Source organism: Blennius ocellaris (assembly GCF_963422515.1).
Source record: "Blennius ocellaris genome assembly, chromosome: 2".
NCBI lineage: Eukaryota > Metazoa > Chordata > Actinopteri > Blenniiformes > Blenniidae > Blennius > Blennius ocellaris.
The window spans coordinates 6,617,709-6,637,756 of record NC_137651.1 but is presented as its reverse complement, the minus strand read 5'-3'; the positions used below and the strand labels follow the sequence as shown (position 1 = coordinate 6,637,756).

At 40.1% G+C, this 20,048-nt stretch overlaps 1 protein-coding gene across 1 annotated transcript; it reads left to right on the top strand.

Moving 5' to 3' along the window:
• Nucleotides 1–355: 355 nt before the first annotated feature.
• Nucleotides 356–19,792, top strand: LOC308135305 (uncharacterized protein C14orf132; the record flags this gene model as incomplete). Its single annotated transcript, XM_080503211.1, has 2 exons — nt 356–382; nt 19,574–19,792. 2 exons carry the CDS (start codon nt 356–358, stop codon nt 19,790–19,792), a joined length of 246 nt encoding a protein of 81 aa, XP_080359337.1.
• Nucleotides 19,793–20,048: the final 256 nt, after the last annotated feature.

The following is a 20,048-nucleotide window of genomic DNA, read 5'->3' as shown; positions in this document are numbered from 1 at the left end:
ACAATAGCATCAATAATTTTGCACCGCTAGCCTGGCATGCTTCACATGCATTTAGAGAGAGAGAGCGAGAGCGAGAGAGATCAAGAGAGAGAGAGGGAGCGGGAGAGAGATCAAGAGAGAGAGAGGGAGGGAGAGAGAGAGAGAGAGAGAGAGAGAGAGAGAGAGATGTACTGAGTGAATAAACTCTTACATGAAGCATGAAAAGCATTCATTGTGTCATTATGAAGCACATCCTCGGCTCCACTCACAGTTGCACAGCGTCTTAAAGAGCTTCCTCATCCATTTCTTCATCTCTGCGGTGAAATCTTCTTTTTCTTCAAACGCAGCCAGGCTGGCATCCGCTGATCCAGGGATTATGGAGTTATCACTGATGTCAGCACAGGTAAGGAAGCGGAACCACACTTGCTGCCTGCAGGTTCTGTTGATTTTGATTTGGGAGTTTCGTTCTTCACTCAGGTGAAGTCAAGTGTTACATGAGAAACATATGATATATTTGGAAGGAGGATTGTGTGCAGGCTCTATTTAGGTAGAGGAAATTAATGCTGGAATCTTGTGTTTAGTTATGTGTATCATTATCAAAATTGACCAACATAGGAAGAGTCCACAGTTTTACCCAGCAGGTGACACCACATCCATCATTACCTTTTAGATCAAGTCATCAGACTTTGCAGGTGCTGCAGGATTTATCAGTCTTTGTCACTTGTGAACAGGAAGCAGTTGCCAAACACTGAGTCACAGTTGGAAAAAGTTCCTTGAGCATTCGTGTCGTCCTAACGAGGTTTGTTCGACGGACAGTTTTGGACAGTGCAGACACACAAAGAGCGATGACTCAGGAGCAGTTGAGTCTCCAAAAGAAGACACGCGAGCTTGAAATCACTTTTAGTTTTTCACAGCTGAGTCACTACAAGCCTGTCTAGACTGTCCTGCTGTCAATTTTTAATCAGTGAGATTATGTTGTGTACTGTGAATGTAATTGTAATAATATTATTGTTTGCATGACTAAAGCTCAACACTTTAAAGGGTTAACTAATGAGACAACCTGTGAATTTCAAATTGCAAGTTGTTGAGGGATGTTTTAGGATTTATTTACTTAGCTTGTTGTCGGGTACGTACACATATATTCATATATGTAGAAAAAGTGTAAAACTGATCAAACTGATCAAAAGACACAATTTCTAGACTAAAAAAAACCCAAAGGGACATTTCTCTTACTGAAAGTCTGTGACAGCTTCAACAATCTTGTTTGTGTCAAATATGTCACATTGTTTTGTTTTATCTTCCTCATTTTACTTCTTTTTTTCCTAGAAATGAGAACGACAGAAACCATAGTGCCACGTATCTCAGTGTTTAGCATGCCAATTGTAATACGCCACTCCACTTTCTTTAACACACCATCCTCACTTTGGCCGAAACTGGAAGTTATGCTGAAGTGATCTAATATGATACTTTCCCCAATAAACACATATTCAGCTTCTGGCCTGTGTAATTTGAATGTGCCGCTTGCTTTTGTCACCGTTGTGCGAAATGAAAAAGCTTGTGTTAATAAAATCTAGTAGAATGAGGGTTCAACATCGTAGCAAAAAGAAATAAAGAAAGACCATCTTAAACTCTTGTGTGGTGCTTTTCAACACAGCGGTTCATCCTCAAACTGTGGATAACAGCCTGCCCCATTTTATGCCTCTTTCTCTCTCTCTCTCTGTCTCTCTCTCACTCTCTCTCTCTCTCTCTCGCTCTCTCTATCTGACCTATGACGCTGAGCATTAGCTATGACCCGAGGGCGATGCTTTATGTTACATCAAGGGCCCTCAGTGACTTGTAGGTCTCTGGAAATGTTTTGAAAATAATTACTATACAAAAGCTTTTAAGCTTTCTCAGCACAATAGAAGTCCTACTTTGCCTGGATGCGCTTTTCGCTGCACTCAATCTTTGTGACTTTATTGCTCTATTCACTGGTAGAAGACTTACAATAATGCCCCAAAGTTATTTTTTCCCATTTCCAGAATAAAAATGTGGGTAATTGAGGATGTCCTCTTTAATGTCCAAGCCACTTTTTTATCAATATTATTTAGTGCCTAACTGTGAAAACTTGTTCATAATATTTGTTTATGGGGCGATGGAGAATAATTGGTGACCCCAAACTGAGCCATAAAACAATATGAATGAGGTTTTCTGGCAAGATTCTAAATAATTTGTTCCGCCAATCCCCCCAAAATAGTCGAGTGAAATATTTCTCTAATATTTCTGTTCTTTGACAACAACATAGATTTTTCCCCCCTCTGGGCTCTTTCAGCCATAGAAGTGAGGATTTATCAGACTCAGATAGCCTGCTCACATTCAGTTAGCCAATGAGCTGCCACCTTAAATGCAAAATGACGCCATCTGTTGGTTTGGGCTGGGAACAAAAAAAAAAAAAAAAAGAGGCGATCTTTCCCCACTGGGGAACAGCTTGGGATACATCAAGCAGTAAAATGTGGAGGAATACAAATAGGAGGTAGAGAGATATTTTATGTCATTACACCTGCAGAGTTACTGAAGAGGAGGAGGTTTCTCTCTGAAGCCAGCTGTGCCGATTTGATGGGAAAAAATCACACATAAATATCTTGAAATAACTCTCCTTCAAAGAAAGGGCCATTTTGATCCTTTTTCACACAAATGCTTTGGAATGAGTTTTTAACTTGAAGGTTTAAATTGTGCTCCTAACTTAAAGCATTGCTCCACAGACAGTGGACGAGGTGTCCCATGTTCTGGCCTGAATTTAATATTTTTCCCTCAGTTTTCTGACTGTTGTCACTAAACTCCGGCGCTCCAGACGTGAACCCTGTCCCACTGACGGTGTTTGATGGAAAGCCTCATCTGATAGCCATCTGCTCTCCGATAGTTAATCAGACGTGCTCAAAGCGTGGTCCTTAATCACTCCAACACTAACCGTCTCTCAACTCTACCTGAAATCGTGCATCCTTCACGCACAAGCAGGAAAACACAAATATGATGAGGATGAATGGGAATGTAGCGTAAATGCGAATGCACTTAAAAGGCATTGAGAAAGCGGAAATGAACTCCTCTGACATTGCGTGACACTCACTGCACTGCACGGAGTGAAAATGTGTGAGTGTTGGTGTCGGTTGTTCTCTTGCTGTCACCGATGAGGTGACTTTGGGCTGCACAAGCCTCCAGGACCGACCTTGTGTTGATAACGTCTTCTGTCCCAACTTTTTTTTTTTTTTTTCTGAGGGTGAATGTTAGATCGGTCCTAATTAACTACTGTCAGTCAAAGTGTGTGTGATGGAGATTTAGGTCAGATTACCATCTGCTGAAGAGTTTATCAGGTACTTCAGGGGGACATCTGCCTGACACAGATTGCAAATCTGATCCATCACCAGCTGCACTTTCTCTGAGTTCATATATAGACGCTTGCATTGGATTTTAGAATACGATAACAACTTCAAAGTTCAGCTTTTCATAGATGAATTCAGTATATTTCTTGATACTAACTACGAGGTAAACTCACGTATTCATCTTGAAAACCTTGTGTTTACTTTCATTGAGTTGTATTATTCAAGGTGTATCGGTTCACAACGGTTCAACTCTCAAATTTTGGAAAAACTATTTCCAAATTACTGAAATGATTGTTGCATTTGAATATCAATATATCATATAGAAGATGACTATCACTTGAATTATTTTCACTTAAGTGCAACATAATTTCATCTGTTAAATTTATGTTTAAGGTTTGGTTTCTCTTGCTATGTGTGGTGTTTTGTCAGACATTGGTAAATGGCCTTCATTTATATTCCACCTTTCAGCTGCGTGAGCAGCCCCAAAGTGCTTTACATAGTTCATCACATTCACCCATTCACACTCACACACTATTGGAGACATCATGACTTGGGATTTTTATGAGCGACAAGACAGCTGTTACCAATACTTTATGATGGTTAAAGAGAACTTTCACAAGCCGGGTATTCAACTGCAAATTGAATGGCAACGTTAGCAAACTGAGGTTCTCCCCATCTGTGCATAATGTGCCTTCATATTGAAAATGTTCATTTTCTGTTTCAGCACACAGCTGACCTTCACAGAATGGAGAAAACAACATCAACACATATACGCTAAGCATAGCAGAGCCTGAGTCAGCATTGGCACGCATATTATAAGCTTTGTTGTGATTTATTCATCCATTCAGGATAGCATGACAGATTAAATGCAAACAAACAAGTCAGACATGCAAGTGGAGGGACGCAACTGCACTTTTGTGATGTAAAAACAGGCCACATTTCACTTCAGAGATTATACACTTCCTTTTTGATGACATAACTTGGAAGTTTCTTTACTGGCTCAAATGTATGTTTGTTTTATCTTATGGGAGCGGAGAGCTCATTATTAGGTTTTTATCAGAGCATTAGGCTTACTTCATGAGCTATGATGTTCAGAAATTTCCAATTCTCTTCCAGCACGGAACACAATATCAGATTTTTAATCAAAATATCATACAATCCCTTCAAGTGTCACGTCGAGGCTGTGACCAATCACATTACGGTAAAGTAGGTTGTGTGAGTAAAAGCTACATTAGAATTGTTGCCAATGTGAAATATTTATGAGAGGATTGGGGTCATCTCTTTCTGACAGTATTCAATATATATTATTAATATTACATTACATTACCCCAGAAACATTCCTGATATGGATTTAAACTGGCCACATAAGATGAAGGAAGCTATTATTTTCCCCACAAAACATTGTGTCCCATTATCACTCCTCAAAGCCAAACATTGGCCAACATTCATAAACATAAGCCCTCGAAATACTTCAATTCTATTAAAAGTCTTGTTCTGGCTTCCTTGAAAATCTCCTCAAGAGTTCACCTACGAGAACGTAGTGCATCGCCTCTATTTTCACTAATTTAACAAAAGATGGCAGTGAAGTTAAAGTCTGGCATAAAAATGTGACTCTCCCCCACAAAAGCCTTCAAAAATAAAAAGTTTGTCTGGTGTTACTTGTACAAGATGTGAGAACTGTGGTCGATGTGCAAATATAATTTAGAGAATCTCAGAACAAGCAAAGCATTTTGACTGCTGCTCCTGGACCACAGGTTTTGAACCTCTGGTCAATGAGTTTAACCACGTACACAACACATTTCTTTTCAGGCCCACGCAAATCCCCTCATACCTCTGGATAAAGTATTATTGCAGGAGTTGTAATAAGTCATGGATAGTGCTGGATATCTGCGAGATACAATTAAAATGCATCATCAGACCATTTCCTCTGAAGCACAAGCAACTAGATGAGGAAATCGATTGTGGTTTGAGAGCTGCAGGTCCTTACCATTAAAAGTATAAAAACGCTTTGTTTTTTAAACTTTTTAAACGGAACTAGGTCTGGAGTGTCTATTAATACAAGCACAACATCATTCATTCATTCCTTCATTCATTCCTTCATTCATTCCTTCATTCATTCAGCACAGGCCCGTTGTGTGACTACTTGTATGAAACTGCACTTGTGTTGCATTTGTTTCTTGCTTCGTCACCAAATTTTGTCATTTATTATATATTGATGAGCTATAAATACCAAGAGACTGTGAGTGTGGGAGAGCAACACAGACACAGTTGATGTGACCATGTTTGCTCAGGTTTGAACAGATTTACTGAACAGAAATGATGACATATATACAGGATGCCAGCAGCTGTCTTCAGCTTTACTAACCCACCCATCCACCCGACCTCTTCTCCATGCCGGTGTTGTCATGTTTCAGCTGCTTCTCATGTCTTTGGTCGTAAAGGGGCCACGATATAAAAGAGTGTGCAGCCATATTCATCTTGGGGGCATTTCAAACACATCGCAATGGTTAAGCCAAAAACCTGAAGTCACTCAGGACCAGATGGAGGGACTCAAAACTTAAAAGAAATGACGTGCACCACTCAATTGTGTCTTTTAAAGTAACAATCACATTTGTCATTCATGTTTGATGACTAGTTTATGGCTCAGCACTCTGCTCTGAGAGTTCCATACAAGAGAAACACATCAGTGACAATACAAATACATGATGTGCTCAAATTCTTGGTGGTGACGTCTTGTGCACAACGTTCCTGTAAAGGCATAAATACATTTTCATTTGTCTGTTTCATAAATTGTCCTCAAGAGCTGCCAAACAATGTTAAATTTCATAATGAAATATGTATGTACCATATTTTACAGTTCACAACTTTACAGTCAGACTTTAATTCATCATTTGGCTGGTCATGTGACCACTAGTAGTCACTGCATGACAACAGAATACTGTTACTGTGCCAGAGAATCTTGCATACCTAAAAATTAAAATCTTTAGGTATGCAACAATTGTTCCAATGGCTGTTGCAGTGTTTCATTAAAGGTAAAAGGCAATGCAATTAATGCATCATTGATTTGAATATCCAATGGCAACACCACTCACAGGTGACCCAACGCTGCTTCCTTGCCTTATTTTAAATAGAGGCCCTTTAAATGTGAACATTTTAAGGATATACTTGTATTTTTCTGCACAACATGCAAAGAAAAATTGTGCTTTAATTTTCACTGCTTCAGCCCATTTAGGTATGTGTGGCACTGAGGGAAAAGGAGTTTGACATGTGTGTTCAACGTGTGTATGTGATTAAGTTTGAAGAGTGAAAGAATTCAAATTACTTGGAAATTCCTCCAATTGATATGTGTGAATGATAAATATATGTTTGTTTGTTTTAATTCATCTGTCAGGGTTTGAATCCTCCAGCGAAAGAAAGCAAAGAATCAACCAGCCATGAAAGAAAGCCATCCTCTTTTTTTTCTCCCTCACCATAACAAGGCCTCCTCCTCCTCCTCCTCCTCCTCCTCCTCCTCCTCCTCCTCCTCCTCCTTGTCTGTCAGATCCTCATCAGACAAAATCCAGGGACAGTATTTTCCTTTCATCACACAACTCAACATCTGGGAAATTATTTTCAGTGGATGCAGTGACAATGTCCATTACATCAGGGCAAATAATCGTCTCTTGAGAGTCATTTTAAAGGAGCAAATAAAATGAGCTTTTATCAACATAGGGAGCAATTACATCGTATCTGCACACCTTCAAAAATATTAGTATATCAAAAATATACTAATAATTATTTTGGTTAATATAATGTTTTGTTTTTTTTTGTTTTTATTTGAAAGAAACCAAAATGATCAAATATTTGGAAGTCAATGTTTTTAAATAAAACAAACATGGGTGCAATTTGCTGTTTGTATCTTCCCCTCTCTGGTGTGTACGGTATAACCCCACTTCTTGCCCATGACAGGAGGGGGTATAATTCCATCACATTCAGAGCTAAATGTAAGCCTTTTCAGTACAATTGAATCCGTGACTCATGCTGCACATACTTTTCCTGATGTTCAGTAGTAAACTAAATACATTGTGAACAGCTGTGGAGATCCTAAAAGAAGAAATGTGAGCAGTTTCGTGATCATTACATTTACATTCCGCTCTAAATATTTTGAACTTAATTTATTCCTTCTTTTTAAACCATGATTTCTTTTACAAATGACTTTGGTCATTAAGTAGCAGTAATTTGTAATAAAACACAATTTGTATACATTGAATACTTGAGCATGAGCTCACATTTTAAATTCATCAAGTTTCCCACACTTCACAGGTTATTTTTCCACTGAAGAAAACTGATGGGAGTTCTGTATTAATTCACAATAAAACCATCCGCATGTTGAAAGTCAATGGCCTTTCTTTTTTTTTTTTCGGAGTTAAATTTCTGGTTGATGGCTGTGGGGGGGGTGGTTTGGCCTGGTGCTGCTGAAGCTGCTTTTAGATGCTTGTCACAAGGCATAATCTGTCTGACCAGATCTCAATGTGGACTTGAAAGAAGCTTTAGCTGGAGATGTATTCTGGTGGGTGGCAAAGCGGAGGGATTTTTATGGTTGACCCCTTTTGCTACTAACCGAATATCTCAGCGAACCCTGGAGGGGACTGCGATGAAATCATGAACAAATCTTTATGGATCCCGGAGAATTCCGTCTTCTATTACATCACAGGGAGGTAAAAAAAGATGCTTTCTGGAAGCTCATTAGGCTGCATGACCGGAGGAATGTATTTGTCAAACCCGATTAGAGCCAGCAGAAAATGTGATACAGGAAGTTAAAATAATACCTCTGTTTTCACCCTTTTGTTTTCTGTCATCACATATGTATTATCTTTCCCTTATTCTCTGCTTCCCCTTTGTGTTTCTAACTTAATGACAGATGTTTCACAAAGAGGAGGAACAGCTGGCTGCTGCAGGGCTGTTTATCTTCCCCCTTTTTAAAATTCTTTTCTGCTTTGCCCTCCCTCTCTTTTTCTCTCTTCTGTGTTTTTCTGTTAAAGTGATTACAGATGAAAGCTAATTTCCAACTCCATAGACACATATATTTCACTTGATGATCAAATATGACAAGACAAAGTCGTTCTTCACTTTTTTTGGTCAAATACTTGGTGCACACATGGGTGAAACATCCCCGCCCGGGAGCACACTCCTCATCACTAACAGCTCATGAAACAAATAGCTTGTAAGACAAATGTCTCATAAATGATCAGTGAGTTTCCCCTCCTCTTGTATTTGCCCTTCACATCCTTGGTCAATCATGAGAGTTACTTTTCCCGCCACTCAAATTCCCTCATTGGGTTCAAAGTTTTGCCCATTTTAAATAACCCACAGCTTCCTGTCTGTGGCTGTGTGTCCGACCGGGCTTGCACTTCCAGTGATTGATGATTGTGTGTTCCTGCAGCATATGTGCACACATTAATTTGTGCCTTGTGTGTGTGTGTGTGTGTGTGGGGGGGGGGGGATTACCAGAGGCAGTTTTTCTGTCTCCCTTCAACTTGGAAGAACATTATATAACCTTAAAAGCCATCACTGTCCTGGACACAGAGAGAGAGAGAGAGAGAGAGAGAGAGAGAGAGAGAGAGAGAGAGAGAGAGAGAGAGAGAGAGAGAGGGAGAGGGGGAGAGAGAGAGAGAGAGAGGGGGGGGGGGAGTGGGGGAGAGAGAGAGAGAGAGAGCACATGAATGCATGGAGACTATGGATGCACCTGAGCATATAGAATGGAGACAGACAAATAAATGCCAACACATATGCACACACAGATACACAAACAAAGACCACACACATGCTGCCTCCCTCTGAGCCCCCACAGGACACACAGTCACAGATGGGAAACAGACTCATGTGCACATTCATTATACACTAAATTTATGTCATACACTCTGTACGTCACGGTGCAAGGATTCCTCATTTGAAGAGACTGAGATATTTGAGTCTATGCATGTTAGTGTCTAATTGCACATGCCCTGCACTGGTGCACGCTAGACGAGTCACTGGGGAGAGATGATCTTCTGGATGGAGGGATGGAATAATGCATGATAAAAACAAGGAGGAGTGGAAAGATTCGAAGATGGACATAAACGATAGTGGAGGGAGGAGTGAGAAAATGTAAGATGAGTGACTTCAGGGGTGACACATGCAGATTCGAAATAAGGAGGATCTAAAGAGGATTGTGAAAGAATTACCGGTAAGTGAGTATTAAGATGGTTGGATAGTACAGAATAGAAAAAGTGAAGAAATATACATCAAGAGTCTGCTTGGTCCCTCACAAATCAAACAATGCTGCCTTGTACGATTCACTGATCAGGAAAGCTGTATATAACAGAAAAAAATCAATTCTGAGCCTCTCACACCACAGAAAATGTGGTTTGACCAACTTTGCACTTACACGTAAAAAAAAAAAAAAAGTGTTCTTCTTTGCCCCAAGATGTTGAATCACCATAAACACAGACAAGTTAGAAATGTCATCATCAGTGGGCAACATGTGCGTGCTCAATGAAATAGGAAGCTACATATAATTTTTGCACAAACAGTAACCTGTGATTCTTACCACTTTTTTACTTGGGGCTCAACAGATTGCCTCCAAGAACAGCTTTTGATAAACTCTTGGATTCTTGATTTGTCAAAAACATTACAGTGAAGCTCACCACTAATGGACACACATCCAGTCTCAATAGAAAAAAAGCAGGAACCTTCAAAATTAAGCTTCACATGTTTCTTTGTTTTTCTGAGAAAGTGTGACTTTTTCCCTGCATGTGATCTCTGGCATCTCCCCCACGGGGGATCCTGATCCTGACCCCGGGTTGGGAAGTCCTGACTTACATTACCTGGTGCACCCAGCCATGGTGATGGTGCAGGAATGAAGGATGTGGTGGGAGATTCAGTTTCAATCCCCCTGTCCATCTAAACCTGATGTGATTCACCTCATGGGTTTGTGGGAGATTAACAAGGGACGGGCGAGCTGCCCTGTGTATCCTGACCTCCTAGGAAATACAAGGACGGGCTGGAAAATCGACTGCTGCAGTGGCTGTCGCGGGTGTGTTGACCTGCTACGAGATTTTCGCGTAACCCATGCGGGACGATCAGCCATCTGTTTTTGACCAGCACAAAATGTTGAAAATCCCAAAACGATGAAACCTATGTTGCTGTACCTTGACAGTGATGAAAAACAGATATCAGGTGTCATGAATCTTTTGGTTCTTTATGCTAATTCCGTTTATTTTGGTATCTGATATTGGGAGAGCATGCTATTGTGTTGTTGTTTTCATCCCAGGAAATATCTGCAAACCATTTTTGGCTGCAGTGGTTGTAGCAGGTGTGTTAACGTGCAATGAACTGGACATCCATTGATGTATGAATGCTGCTTGCTTATATACCAGGTGAATCAGACGATGACATGTAGGTCATCTCACAGTCTGACACGAACTTCTTTTCTAAATTATCCTTGTGTATCTTTGTTATAATTATTATAAACTTCTGAAAAATCACAATATTTTTAACCAAATTTGAAGAATATTTTATTGAACATAAATAATGTATGTCCATAATAAGTGGCTATGAGTACAACAAGGGTGCAGTTCACTTGGTTGCCCATTAGACAGTACTCTATCTATCTATCTATCTATCTATCTATCTATCTATCTATCTATCTATCTATCTATTTATCTATCTATCTATCTATCTATAAGTTGAGAGAATGAAATAGAAACTAATTTATTGCACATACTTTGATAGTCATACAGGCGTTAAATCAAAATAAATCAGTGTTTTAAATACGACATGAGCAATAAACAATTAGCATCCAGCAATTTCAATCAATTTAATATTTACATGCACTGCTTTATGTCTGGAATGCAACACAGATGGCTCCAGATCCCAGTTTCAGTTCGGGAGGCTGAAACAGTCTCTAGACTCAAGACTTTTCTGTTTACTAAAGTTTACAGTTAGGGCTGTTTTAAAACACTGCCAGGCCCCCCAAACCCCCTGCCTCTCTCTCTACCTCCCCCTACCTGAACCAGGGCCTGTATTCCTCTCCTCTATCCTCTCACCCCAACCGGCGAGCAGAAAAGCCGCCACCTCTGAGTCTGGTTTCCTCAAAGGTGTCTTCCTGTTAGAGGGAGTTTTTATCTCCGTTAAAAGTACCTAGAAATAACTGTGTTATATTTGGTGCTATATGAATAAAGTTGAATTGAATAGATGGCAACTTTCTTTAAAGGTGCAGTTATTCTGCTGAAGTGATGGTGTCCGTCACAGGAGCATTTACAACTCCACACTTTAGCTCTGATATGTGTCAATTACATCGCTCAATAAAGCAACATTGGCATCCGCTGTGGGATGTGTTGAAGAAGATTTCCGAGGGAATACAATGCTAAAGAAGTCTTACTTGGCGTAGTCTATGCTTGGAATTCACAGGAAATCAACACACTTGAACTGATTCAGAGCGAGCTCGAGGAGTTCCCTCATGTCTCTTGAAAGTTGATTGCTGACTTTAAAAATGTAGATTCCAAATATCACCGTGACCTTCACCTTTTAGCACTAAATCCAAGTCAGCCCAGCTTAATGAGCAAGGAAAAAGGTGTACTAATTTCCAAAAAGATATTGCCTTAACCAACATTAGATACAGGCATGTATTTCCTTCCTTGAGACAGGAGAACGAATATCATTAGAAAAAATGCCTGCAGGTGATGACAAAGTAATAGAGGAGGAAAGGAAAAGTGGACAAGGAGGAACAAAGGATGCATGAGAAGAGTAAATATTATGAGAGGAAGTGAAGATAAAAAACATGTTATATTTACACATTAATCTGTAATGGCCATTTCGTTTTCAAGCATTTTAGTCAGTCTGGTGTCTGAAACACAAAGGCACTGATCTCCAAACGGTCAGTGTAATTATTTGCCCTCTTTTCGTGGCGTTGAAATATTCTCAATTACTGAGTGTGAGGCAAAATATGTTTTGAGAAACATGTTTTCTACATCACAACATAATGAAGACAAGCCTCTGGGCACATCGTCTCTGTTCGCCCATTCATACAGAAGCATATTGATAGCGGTGGGGGTGCATGCACGCACACAAACACATCACACTTACATTTAACACACCATACACACAGGTACACAGGTGCATGTACATGCATAAACATGGAAATACAGTTATAAATGCGAGTTTAACCTGGCTCACTCGCAGTTACTTGTGTATCAATAACATCCTGTAAACGAATGCAGGAATGTAGATCTTTAAAAAAAAAAAATCTAATTGTCTGTTGTTGGGAACCTGTTTTCCTTGAGGCGCGCAAATAACCAATAAGAAAGGTTGAGGATCTCCTCTCCAGTGAAGCAAAGGACTGACAGACATGTCGATTAAAATCAGAGTGAAGGAACAGGTTTACGTGCACACACCTTATTTTAAATACCAAAGTGGTATTTTTACATTATTAGTCAGGAATTACTGCAATCCCATATAGATCTGAACCACCACTCTGTTGTCGAATATTCATATGAATGGCTTTCCTTCCATCTACACAATGGAGTAACAGGAGACAAATCTGACACTGGTTTATAGGAAGTATGCATGCAGAATTGCCACTTCACATAAATTAAAATGTCACTGAAATTAGTTTCAGTGTTAATGCTTAAAAAAAAAAGACTTGATAGCTTGAAAATCTTTTCACAAAAATCACTTTTGGTGTCACTGCCCATCCACCTCACAACACACAAACATCCTGCTGGATGTCTGACTCCGTCTTCCAGAGTGTAGGTTTATCCCTGGGAAGGATCTTCCACTCCATCAGCCCTCCCTCTCTCACTCACTCCCTCCCTCCCTCCCTCCCTCCCTCCCTCTCTCTCTCTCTCAACATTAGAGTCAGGTCTCTCGCTCCCATGAAGCGCTGCTCCTGTACATTTCTCCCAGCACTCAGTCTAAGTCAGAGTGTGGGACGGGACAGACTGCTTCATCAGAGCTCTACTCTTTCGTCACACAGCCGGTACAGGTACAACTCTTTTTCGTTCTCACTCCTTTTTTTAAATCAGTAATCTGTTTAATTCTTTGTAACTGGAGTTATATTAAAGCCCATCTCTATTTTGTTTACAGGACAAGAGAGCCTATAATGTGTCAGGTTATGGACATTTCGTTGCTCTATTTTATGGATAACAAAGATTAGATAAGATAAGAAGGGGTAGATTTGTTGTGCTACATCTGAAGACACATTGGTTTTACAGAAACGTCAATAAATAAATTAAAAGATCATAAACACTGTACAAAGGCAGAGAGTGTTTTTAAATATACATTTAATTATTACAGTAGAAACAAATATTTGTTATGAGTTTGGATGGCATTGCACTTGGGTTTTGTAAAAAACTGACTAAAGTTGTGAACTAAACTAAAAAGTAAACACTCGGTTCAAGGAATGACGTTTCTATGTCTCATCAGCTCACTGCTTAAGATGCAAAATGATTGAAAAGAGAGTAAGGTTGAAGCTCTTCCTATGCTTTATTACAGTTTATTTCCACCTGCTGTCAGTCAAACATCACCATTAGGATAAAATGCAGTGTTTAGTCCCAGTACCAGCCTTATTATACAACCTTGTTTATTATTATTAAAACCTTCCAGTTTTTTCCTAACAAATCAACAAATATTCAATTCAGCCTCCTGTCATCTCAGAAATCCTTCAGTGTGATTTTGTTTGTTAGTCGACTGGGGTTTCTGGTCATTCTAAATCTCACTGAATCATTTTCTCCCTTCGAGTGTCAAGAGCTGACGTGATCAAATTTGAGTCATGCATCTTCAGTCAGGGGTATAGTTTATTTTTTCGGCAGCTCAGAGTTCAGTGTGACAAAAAACCAAAACAATTAACAGCAACGAGTTATTAAATGCAACTCAGGTATTGTTATGTTCGCTGTATCAGAGCAAATCTTTAATGAAGTTACTCTTGGAGGTAAACCATAGGCAGACTGACCGTAACAATAATAAAGTGTAAAGTGCTGTAGTATTTTCTTGTGGGACATGATGAAATATTTGTCTTTGCATTTGGATATTTCTTTATCAAGTAGTGTTTTTGTGATTGAGTTTGGACTAAACTTGTCCAATATCAGAATTTGCCCTTTTGTTGAGGACACTATATGAAGACTGTTTCTCTGTGAAGCTGTCACATCATTGAAAGAGGGCAGTTACTTACATAACTGTGGTCTGAAAGACTGAACTGCTGCTCCTTTACACAGCTACAAAGTGTGTATGTGTGCATGCATGTGTGAAGCATGTACAGAAAACCTTCTTTTGAAAGGAGTCGACATCTGGCGACTGTGATTGTTGCAGTTAATTCATTCACTTTTTCAAGTTTGTTTTTACTTTGTAGGATACCTGTAAAAACCCAAAGGGGAGAAAAAAAACCCTCCAACGTTCACTTTCAAACTATCGGATATGAAAGTGGGAACATTTCAGACAGCTGGCCACAGTTGGTTCTGGATTCAGTACAATCCCTATAAAAAGACTCAATATGCTTCCTTGCAACCCGTCTTAAACCAGCATGCGCTGCAACACTACTTGTTCATGCTCACTGCTGTTTTCGTCGATGACCTTTTTTGTGTCGTTTCGCTGTCAGACCGAGACGCCGCCTGCAGGCAGAGACTTTCTAATGAGAGGGTGAACAAGCTCAGTGCTCTCCTTATTAGAACATGCATTGTCTTCTGGTTTGCTGCTTTACATTTTCATCTGGGATGTTTGGACTTGACCCCCCCACCCCCCCCCCCCCCCCCCCCCACACACACACACACACACACACACACACACACACACACACACACATAAAAGAGCCTGGGAGGGAGTTTTAATTAAATATACATATTAAGTGGCTGATGTGAGAGCATATACCTTTCTTATAAATTATGCTGCTTTATCTCAGTGAGTGCACTATGTTTTTTTTTCCTTCACTTCTTACAGCGAACAAGGATATTATAACCATCCTACAGTACGCGGACGTAATTGATGCATAGCGTAACATGCAAGGTTTGGATTCCTTGTGGCTGCAGCAGTCACTTCCTGTTTTGTGTTTTGGTGTGTTTAACACGTTACTTCTACAGTAGTATATTCATCTCGTGTTTTCGTCTCTGTCATCCCTGATGCTTGAGGCTGTTTTCTCTATATGTTCAGGTCGTCCACTCTGTAGGAACTCATCATCTTTCAGCTTTTTTTAATTTTATTTTATTTTTTTAGCTCAGTGAGGCAAACGCTAAGTTTAGCTCGTGCTGGTTTGTCGTCACATTCATAAGAATCTTTGAAGAAAATGTTAACTGGAGCTAGTGTGAAGTCAGTCAGTCTGAAGAAGCAGATGTTTGCAACATGCATAAGCCTTCCATCACTTCCACTCAGCCGTGAGGTGTCAGGTGACGTCACATTACGCTCCATATGACTTCTTGTTGAAGCTTCCCTCAAAGTAGGTCACAACAAGGTTAATGGCTTCTTTATTTTGAATTTTTAATCATTCTTCGATTCTAAAGTGATCAAAGGCTGATTCGCCCCCTGCCTGTGTAGAGACGATATTATATGAGGGAACTAAGCTTTGGCACCACGAACGTTATAATGGTTTTCCCTTGTAATATTCAGTGAATCAGAGTAAAACAGTTTTCCTTTTACTCCCCTCACTGTGAGAGGTTTCTGAGTGAGAATTTGTCCTGAAGGCACATCTGCAACTTGGGTGTGGAGACGGGGGAAGACGAGGACACTAAAAGAGCATGAGAGACAGTTGGACGTAAACTTGATGTCTGAAGGAGCCTTGAGCCACGAGGAGGGAAAAAAAACAAAGTCGCTGTCCGAAAAGTCTGAGAAGGTTTTGTCCTGTTGTCTCACAAAAGTTAAGACCATTTATTGAATTTTGCACCTCCATGCGCTTGGTTACATGGACCAAATGGAATCTGATTAAATGCCGACTGGATTAAAGTTCCACTATATATAGACTTCAATGTGACTATATTTGTACCATGTGCTTGAAATTACCAAGGGATCATAGTTATGTAGTCCAGTTTTTCTGTTGGGTTTCTCTCTGTAAAAAACACCTGGAAATGACTGTGTTGTATTTGGTGCTATATAAATACGGTTGAATTTTAATCTTTGACCTGATCATAGTCCGTGTAAATGGCACATCGAGTTATTTCCTACTGTCGAAGGTCAGTTGACTTAACATCATGACGTGACCGCGTTCACGAGGTGGTGTTGAGAGAAAGATGTTGGGAGCGAAGCAAAACTGGTCGGTGCAGGAAACAACAATTCTTTTAAACATTTAAACACTTGAAAATAGTTGAAAGTCATGACGGATATAAAGTTAACTGGATCCTGCACGCATGTCACAAACTGCAGACGTCACAGTGCAAAGCATTATGGGATTGATCCACTGAAATGAAATGTGTCACATCTTGTTGCATAAACTGGCAAAACCTTCCCATTAGTTTATTGAATCAGTGTTCATGTAAACGGGACAATCCTAGAATCGTAAAGAATTCAATCAGATTGACAAAAAGTGACCATAATAATCTCAGCTGGTGAAATCTGTATGGCTTGATAATAATAATAAATGTAAAAAAGGAAATTAGTGGGTTTTTATATCTGTGGGAACCTTTATCGTATGATTTACCGTTATAGTCCTATCCTGCTGATGCATACAGGATTTGGCATGTGCATAGTTCTCGATGCACATGCATTCTCTCGTACATCTCCTAGGCTATTTATGACATCTATAATTTCTTAATTAAAAAACATATTACCTGACAGAGGAGTGCACCAGTATTTTTGAGCTTCTGATTTTTTTTTGCCCATTAAGGCTAAAATTGACGCTGTTCAGTAAACCATGGAGCTAAAACACCCTCTAGTCAAAGGGTCAGACTCACTTGAACCTTTCAGCTGTCAGGGTGAAAGCTGGAATTATTAATGGCCACTGAGCTGTCTGTTTGTATCACAGTGCAGTCTGTGGTTTGTGTGAGTGCAGAAGACAGCTTGCGAGCTCGGTCTTTTCTGTTGCGGTGCGTCGTGAGCTTGTGTGAAAAGTTACATTAAATTAAGTTTCATCACTTTTGTTTGAAACCTACGCTTTTGCTCCTGCAGTGCAGGTGTCACACCTCCAGAGGAGAGAGCCCAGCAGCTAAAAATAAATATGGCCGCACTGGATTTTTTAATGTACAATTAACACATATAGCTCAGGGTATTATGGACGCATTGTGAGGATAAACACCTGAGACAAAACGTGGGATTCATTATCTGCCTCATTTGTTTTTTTTTTCTTCTCTTCTATGTGTCTCTGTATTCTTTTTCTTTTTTTTTAAAGTGAAGCATGTGACAGATTTTGCTAATCCATCTGAGAATTAATCCCTTTGAGAGGAAGCTCTCTCCTGACGTACAGCTGTCCTGAGACCAGGCACAGCTGTGGGATTAATGTCCTGAGCACAGCATGTTATTGTCCAGCCATGCCTTCTTCATTGTTCTAGTCAACAAAGGTTGAGCACATCTCAGCTCTGGCCTTGTGAGACCACACACGTCTTAAAAGATATAAATGATCATGCTGATCACCTTTCTATGTGTCAGTAATTTGCCTTTTATCCTCCAGCAGGTAAATCAGGCTGCTTACGCGCATTGTTTGTAAATATAAAAACCTTTTGTGGATATATTCACAGGCATAATAAGTGAGAAAATGTTCTGTCACATAATGAATTGGTGTGCAGAAAATGACAAAGGTTTTTGCATAAAAAGTCAATTACGTTCATAGAAAATGTAATTGCTTTTTTTTAAATGAACATTCTAGTCCAGGGGTCGGCAACCCGCAGCTCTGGAGCTGCATGCGGCTCTTTTGTCCCTCCACTGCGGCTCCTTGAGCCTCTGTCCCACTGCAGTTCATCCCGGAACGGGACGTAAGGAGGCAAAGCCACCCAGAGCGCAGTCCCGCTACAAAGAGTGGGGTAAAATGTAGGCGGGTTGTGAACGACGCGGCGATGTAACGTCATTACACAACAATAATGGCATGAAGAACGTAGAATTGCTGCTGCAGGTCATGACAGCGGCTCAACTGGTATCTGAAGCCGGGAGCTTCCTGTACCTTTCACAGTAAAACTGCTGCGCTGTGGAGCGCCAACAATTCCGGGAGGTTCATTGCGGACTTGTTGAGAGTGACAGCAAATAATAGTGAATTATACAACAACTAAAGGACATTGAAAGCCACACCACTCACACTCATGGTTCTAACAATCCCAGATCTCCCACATAAATCTTCCATTTTAATAATGTGTAGCAATAAAGGAGCTGAGAGCTGCAATGCATTATGGGAGTTTCTGTTTGTCGTGTTTTAAATGTAATTATTGGGGGTTATGTTAGGTTTGTAGTGTTGGTAATAATTGTGTTGTGTTGTGTTTTTGTTGGTTAGTTCATGTAATTTAGTTTATTAGTTGTAAGTTGGCAACCAGCAGTGAAGAAGGTTTTGTGTGTCGTCTCCTCCTGGCATGGTCTGCCTGTGGGACTGTCAAAATAAAATGTGTGTTCAGTGGAAAACAGGACCAAATGGCACTTTGAGCATTGAAGGTTGCTGACCCCTGTTCTAGTCTAACCTCTGACCCCATGTTGTTATTTTTCCTTTAAAAGTGAAGCTTTTAATTATTTTAATGGGGTGGGGGGGGGCACTCTGCTTTATTCTAACAGTCCAAATACATGTGTTGTTGTCAATGCATATCTGTTTGTTTGTCCTGGTGAGCAGTTCAGGTTATACTCACCCAAATAGACTAGATTGGTATGTAATCTACAGCAGCATAGAAGAGGAATGGATAGAAAAACCATCATGGGAAAATAGTTCATTGATGCAGTTAGCGTCAGTTAGCGTCGGCCCCATCCTCCACTTACCGGCTTTGAATAGATGGTAAAGTGAATCTATACCAGTCTTTTAAGTTTAAAAACAAAAAAAAAACAACCTCTGAAAACTCACCACTGTAGCTGAGTGCATTAAAATACATTTACATAAATCTTAAATACTGTCACTTTAAGAAAATCTAAAATGAGTATATATTAACACTCCCTCATTCTTGCAGTGGTTACTTTCCATATTGTTGTTGTCGATCAATGTTGTCTTTTCCTTTAATACAGAAAAAAGTTCAGCTCAGAGGATAATGTTGTTTTATCTAATGTTGTTTTACCTTTAAAAAAGGCCTGAAGTGAATCTTCTCTAACTCTAGATTCTCGTTTGGTTCTCCTCCCAACAGCATTTTCCGGCTGTAAGCGGGGCCTTCATGGATTCGCCATACAACGGCAACACGTCCCTGCAGACGTCCACGTCCAACCTCAACGCCGGCTATTCTCGACCCTCGGAAGCAGAGGATGATGGGAAGGTGTCCAGCGACACCATTTGGTTGTGGATTGCTGTGCTGGCGACCATCGGCAACATCGTGGTGGTGGCCGTGGTCTGTGCCTGTGCCTTCTGACCGGATGGAGGAGCGGAGCAACACGCACTGCCGCTGCTGGACGGACATCTTATGTAAAATAGCCTTACGTTTAGACTGACCAAATGGATTTTTGAAGAAACTCTGGCTCGAGTTTGCTGGGGGATTTTGCATGGGAATTCTTCATTTGGACACTTTTTTGGCGAATCTGCAATAAACTGTACATAAGATTGAGAAAATAAAACCAGCTCTTTATCTGAAGCAGACATGAGTCACTAAAATGTACATATCGAGGACT